The sequence below is a fragment of the Antennarius striatus genome, chromosome 16 (genome assembly GCF_040054535.1).
Source record: "Antennarius striatus isolate MH-2024 chromosome 16, ASM4005453v1, whole genome shotgun sequence".
Taxonomy (NCBI): domain Eukaryota; kingdom Metazoa; phylum Chordata; class Actinopteri; order Lophiiformes; family Antennariidae; genus Antennarius; species Antennarius striatus.
The window spans coordinates 17,989,671-17,995,326 of NC_090791.1; the positions used below are offsets into that span (position 1 = coordinate 17,989,671).

Below are 5,656 nucleotides of genomic sequence, written 5' to 3' on the forward strand. Positions count from 1 at the left end.
AAGAAGGTTCCAGGTTCGAGTCTTGTTCTGTGTGGAGTTTGTATGTTCTCCCCGACGCTGTGTGGGTTCTCTTCGGGTTTAACGTTTTCTTCACACCTCCAAACACATGTACCTTATGTCAACTGGTCGTTTCCAAATTATCCATAGTGTGTGTGAGAGGTTGTTCGTCTTTTGTGTGGTCCCCGCCCATAAGTCAGCTGGTATAAGTTCCAGGAACCCCCCTAACCCACAAAAGTGGAGAAAGCAGTACAGAAAATTAATGAATGACACAGATGTATTTCATTGTTGAATGCTGGGATATGTTGTAAAATTAAAATAATCTTGGATGTCCAGGACTAGGGGTCTACAACCTCTTAAATGAGCACCTCCAGGTGTGACACTGTTTTGGCTTGGTGCTGAACACCACACAGTTTGACTTTTAGTTATAAAAGTAAAAATAAACACACCCCACCCCACCTCACAATCGATCACACACAATCACTGCACAATCTTTATGACCAGTTTAGGTTGTAAATTGCACATTGTTAATATGTACAGTATATCTGTAAGTATGTATGTTTGACTGAACTTCTCTGCTGCAGTCATGTAAACTTCCCCACTGTGGGACAAATAAAGGTTTATCTTATCTTGTCTTGTCATATCATATCTTATCCTTTACACAGCGTCAGATGTGTTAACTGAAGTCCCATCACAACCCAGTCAAAATCAGCGCTGAAAATAAATGGATGGCTATTTTATTTCGGGTATTTCTGTGTGTTTTTCCGACGGTGTTCTGGTAGGAGTCTGTTGTGTTGGTGTCATGTCTGTGCTTTGTCCTCCAGGACACCAGAACAATTAAGAGTTCATCAGTGGCGTGGACCTCACTGGATCCAGAGTTCCCTGGGCATAGAGGCTGGGAGTGTCATGGTTCTGTTCTTTTTGTATGCTTGGCAAGTCTGTTTTTTATTTTATTTTTTTTTTTAGCTCATTTTCTCTTGACAGGTCAGGGTGTGGCAGGAGGTCTGCTGGCTCCTAGCAGCTGACAGGGCACGCCAGTTCCCACTCTGCTCATCAGCCTCTTCTCAAAAGGTCTGGCCTTCCCCTAAGAGGGAAAGAAAGATCTTTATTTTTTCATTATATAGATAGTACAACAAAATTAGAAGGTCAAATGGAGAGCTGGTCCAGAGCTGCTGCACCCCGGGTGCACCCCCACTATGGGCCACCATGACCTAATATTTCTTAGAAGCATGTTTTACCTGAGGATGGGGGGGAAACGGGAGAAAACCCATTCAGACACGGAGAGAACAAGCAAACTCTTCAGAGAAAGGCCATGTGGAAATGCTAGGGTTTGAACCCATGACCTTCTTGCTGTGCGGCAGCAGTACTAACCACTATGCTACTATGGCAGGTGCCAGATAATTCCGTCCAGTTTCTGTGATGTTAGTGTTCCTAGTGGTCTCTCTGCTGCTTGTCCTTCTTTCTAGTTTGTGGATTTTTGTCATGTTTTTTGCTCTGCTACTTTTGGTTCCCTTTGCTCTCTTGTGTTTACAGCCTGAGCAATAAACTGTTGATTTTTCCCTACTTTTATCAGTCTGCTCTTTTGGGTCCAGACTCAAACAAACCCTAATGGGAAGAGCTGCCAGTCAGAGATTTCTTCATCCACTACACATTTGGTTTGGACTCTGGTTATTACAGCACATTTCACCCTTCTCCAGGCACTAAAAATCTAATTGATTCCTGTCATCTGTTTAATCGAGTTGATGGATCAGCACCTTGACTGACTGCATTCTTATCTCAGCCTTCATTAAATGTCATCATTGGATATTTAAAAAAAAATCCCTGTGTCCCACCCTTTTACAAAGTTTGTGAAAATATAAAATGTTTTTGTGCAATGTTGTCTAACAAACCAAACAAAGAAATAACAACTACAATAAGAACCCACAGCAAGCAATGTTATATGTTTGTGTTTGACGGGAACAATCCTTATATCGAGGTTCTACCATCATCATGGTCAGTGGCGACAGCTGAAGCCTCTGGTCTACAGACAGCATTTTATAAGCTCGATACACAGAAATCCGTCAATCCATTCACCTCCACACGTACACCAGTTGGTAAAATGAACATATTTGCATGGCTGGAAACCAGCAAATAGTATGAAATGTGAACATATGTTTTGTTTTCTGGAGAAAGATTTTTATGTTCTTTGTCTTCTCTTCTGGTGTCTTTATTTCCTCTCCTCTGATGTGGCACCTTCAGGGCAGGACTCATAAAACATTAAGCTGCTGGTTGTGTTTGTCATGTGTTCCTACCGAGCAGTAAATATCTTCTCCCCAGAAGACCACACGTCACTGGAACCCTCGAGAAAGACTGAATGACTTCTATCAGACGTAATGCCAGCGTGTAGTTCTCTTTTTTCCCCCTCCTTCTATTCGTATCCAGCTGGATGCTGGCGCCCTCATGTGGTGACAGCGATAATTACACTCTGTTGAATAAATTCCTGTATCATATCATGCATAAGGCACAGAATTTATTCTCCTAATTAACTTTAATTAACAGTTTATATAAATTATACAAATTTCAAATAACATTACAAAATAAATATTCCTTTCAAAATATAACAGTAAACGTTACTCATTATTGACAATCTTGCAGTGAAGGTGGGTTTGTTGCCGTAAAACATTTTTAATTAAAAAAAAACTGCTTTCATTTCACTGTGTGTGTGTGTGTGTGTGTGTTTGTGTGTCCATTAGTTTGTGGTTTCCTCCTCTTCCTCATCCTTGCAAATGGGAAATTCAAGAGATGACCTGAACCGAATGGGCAATTGGCGTTCTTCAGTGATTGGTTGTTTGGCCACAGGGGCTTGGATACGCAGCTGTCCATCATCCATCAGCGAGCAGGAGAGGGCGGACAGGTCGACGTGATCAGGAAGGTCAATTTTCTGTGCGAATCCCATCCGAGATGAGGCCGAGGAGCAGAAGGAGGCGCAGGAGGAGGATGAGGAGCAGGACTGAGTCTCCTCTGCTCCGGCCTGCTTTACCGCCACCACTGCCAGGCTCCGCCCCTCCAGTTTGACTGTAATGTCATTGGGGGCATAGCCACGAGCATCTAGGGTCACAAGGAGGTCACCGTTGCTTTCTGTTTCCTGCTGAGCTTCCTTGTGCAGCTGCATGCTGGGAAGTTGACTCTGCTTCTCTTTACCGTCACTCAACCTGGAACAGAACCAGGAGCTGGTCAAAATATGATTCTTTGTTTGCATAAAAACTATTTGATTTTGAAGATGTGTGGTGGAGGACTTGGCATGTGCAGAAACAAACCCACTGCTTTCAGTTGGATGCATGTTATTTTTACTTTTAACTTAAAAAAAAACATTTTATCAATAAAAAGTAATGAAACTTGAAAGGGTGGCGGGTGAGCCAAAGACAGCCAGTCAATCTAAAATTTAAAACTACAAGTCACACTTCCTGGGTGATAAAGAATAAAAGCAACAACATCGGTTTAACAACTTCTACCTCTACCTATCCCTCTGATGAACTGCATGCTCTAACAATAAATTCATTGATGGGTTTGCTCCATTTGGAGAAAGTCATCAACTGATTTGGACAGGAGGAAATACTCAACCGATTAGCTCCAATACAAGGAACCATAGATTCAGTACATACCTTGCCAATGGTGGGGCAACAAGGGGTAACCGGTGAAGTTTGAGCAGGTGGGGCCCGTCATGAAACTCCCTCAGGAGGCTGTTGACCAGATTGGACCTCTGGGTGAAGAAGTCTTGCTGCAGAGAGGCGAGGGCATCCCGCCGGAGGGGCCAAAGCAGCCTCTCCTGGCCGAAGAAGGGGTCGTCACCAAACAGGCTGTTGAATGCTGTACGCTGTGACATCATGTCAGCGTCTGAAGACGGGTCCGAAGTATGACTAGACTTGTTTCTAAGGTAACCTGGAGAGTATCGCTGCTTCTTCCTCTCTTGGTTGAAAGGCTCAGAGAAGATCGAGACAGTTCAGTGTTTATTCTTCCTGCTCCTGTTCTGTCAGGGTGTTTGTGAAGTTAAAAAGGTCTTGTCTCCTTTATATACCCCAGCTGTCCTGGTCTGTCCCTCCCTCTGTGCTATTTACACCCCATGAGGTCACTGCTGTTTGTTAGTGTGTAAAAGCAAGGTCAGGAATACCCCACAGCTCATCCCCAAGCTAAAGACGGTACATGGTCTTATCCTGTTTGGGGTTTTGTGGTCACTGCAGTCCTATTCCTGATTTTCACTGAAACAAGGCAGATTCAGATTTCTGCAATGTGTTGAGAGCATTAGTTTAGTTCATTGCCATTTTTCATGTGAGATGATAGTCAGCATAAATAGTAAGACAAGACTGTTCTTAACATCTTTCTTTTTATTCTTACTTGTTGAAAGCAAATATGGCATCATTTATGAAGAAAAAGTTTAATTTCATTGAGCCAATACAAAGACAACTTGATTTCTGCTTGTTACTAATGAGTAGATATCAGGCTGTGATATACGATGATTTACACAGTCAGGATAGTTTTCATTAAACTACTCTTCTGCAGTAAAGATTTTTAACATTACGTTAATATTAAAGTCATTAATTTCATTTTTGCTTGAGTTACAATAACAAAATTTCAAAAACCACATCACTGATTCATCATAAATTCATTGTAAAATAAAATAAAAACTCTTAGCTTTTGTTTGACTTCTTTACACGGAGTGTTTGTTTTCTTTGGAGAATAACAAATGCAGCATCTAAAAACCCGTGTACGTTGGAATGTAGTCACACCTGAACCATAAATCATACAGAAAGAGCTTTAGAGGTGTTCGTACATGAATTCAGCCACATGGAGCAGTTCTCTGTTTTTGTTTTCTCAGTATTTTTATCAGATGATCAAAATCACAATCAGGGTACTTAGCCCCAAGAGGAAAATTGGTCTTTGTTACAGTCGCACTGCTTCAGAAAGAATAATAGAAAATGCACGACTAAGAATTTTTTTGAATTAAATAGCTGAAGATGAAATAAGAATCAATAAAAGAATACAGAGGTATATACAGGTATGTATTGTTTTGCTCGAAGAACCAGTCATGAAGCCTCGTAATCTGAGATGTGATGCACTTCCTCCTTCCTGCTGGTAACTCCTGAACAGCTACTGATGTCTGAGTCATGTCAGCCATTAAACCAGTATCCTAAACCATAAGGTACATTAAGATTTTCCTCTACCTAGCCGTGACGCTTTCTTCCCAAATATCACAAAAAAACCTTTTCCTGTCAGCGTGTTGGACAGGCTGTGTAGCAGGAAGGCTTTATGTGTTGGCCACAGAGGTGCAGCAAAACCAGCACACTATCAATATTTTCATCTCCCCACGAGAGAATCTGCCAAAATGTTCAAATAATACAGTAGATAAAGTGTCAATACTAGTGGGGCTTTTCCTTTATAAGAGGCTACCATTCACTTTAAAATGATAAGCTGACTAGGAAGTGTCATAAAGGCCTTCAGAGTCTGGACGGTTCTGCCAGACTTTTTGGCGGCCAGGGATCCTAAGTCCTTTAAAGTTCATCCTTGTACTGTATAAACCGAAGGTCAAAAAGCATTATGTATTATTCAGCTTAAATCCAAATACTTGTGTCTCAGGGGATTCATTATTCTTACAACTACTTTCAGTCCCTATTCCTTTGTGATT

The 5,656-nt window shown here is 41.6% G+C and overlaps 1 protein-coding gene across 1 annotated transcript; it reads right to left on the bottom strand.

Annotated features, from left to right (window-relative positions):
- Positions 1-2,505: 2,505 nt before the first annotated feature.
- Positions 2,506-4,030, bottom strand: hspb9 (heat shock protein, alpha-crystallin-related, 9). The gene is made up of 2 exons (XM_068337971.1): positions 3,639-4,030; positions 2,506-3,188 (listed from the first exon to the last, which is right to left on the bottom strand). Exons 1-2 carry the CDS (start codon positions 3,860-3,862, stop codon positions 2,726-2,728), a joined length of 687 nt encoding a protein of 228 aa, XP_068194072.1. The 5' UTR covers positions 3,863-4,030; the 3' UTR covers positions 2,506-2,725.
- Between the last annotated feature and the right edge of the window lie 1,626 nt (positions 4,031-5,656).

Excerpts from the sequence above, each read along its gene's own strand:
- hspb9 (XM_068337971.1), bottom strand. The coding sequence starts at position 3,862 with ATGATGTCACAGCGTACAGCATTCAACAGCCTGTTTGGTGACGACCCC. Across the intron at positions 3,189-3,638 it reads GTTGCCCCACCATTGGCAAG|GTTGAGTGACGGTAAAGAGA; the intron begins GTATGTACTGAA and ends GTTCTGTTCCAG.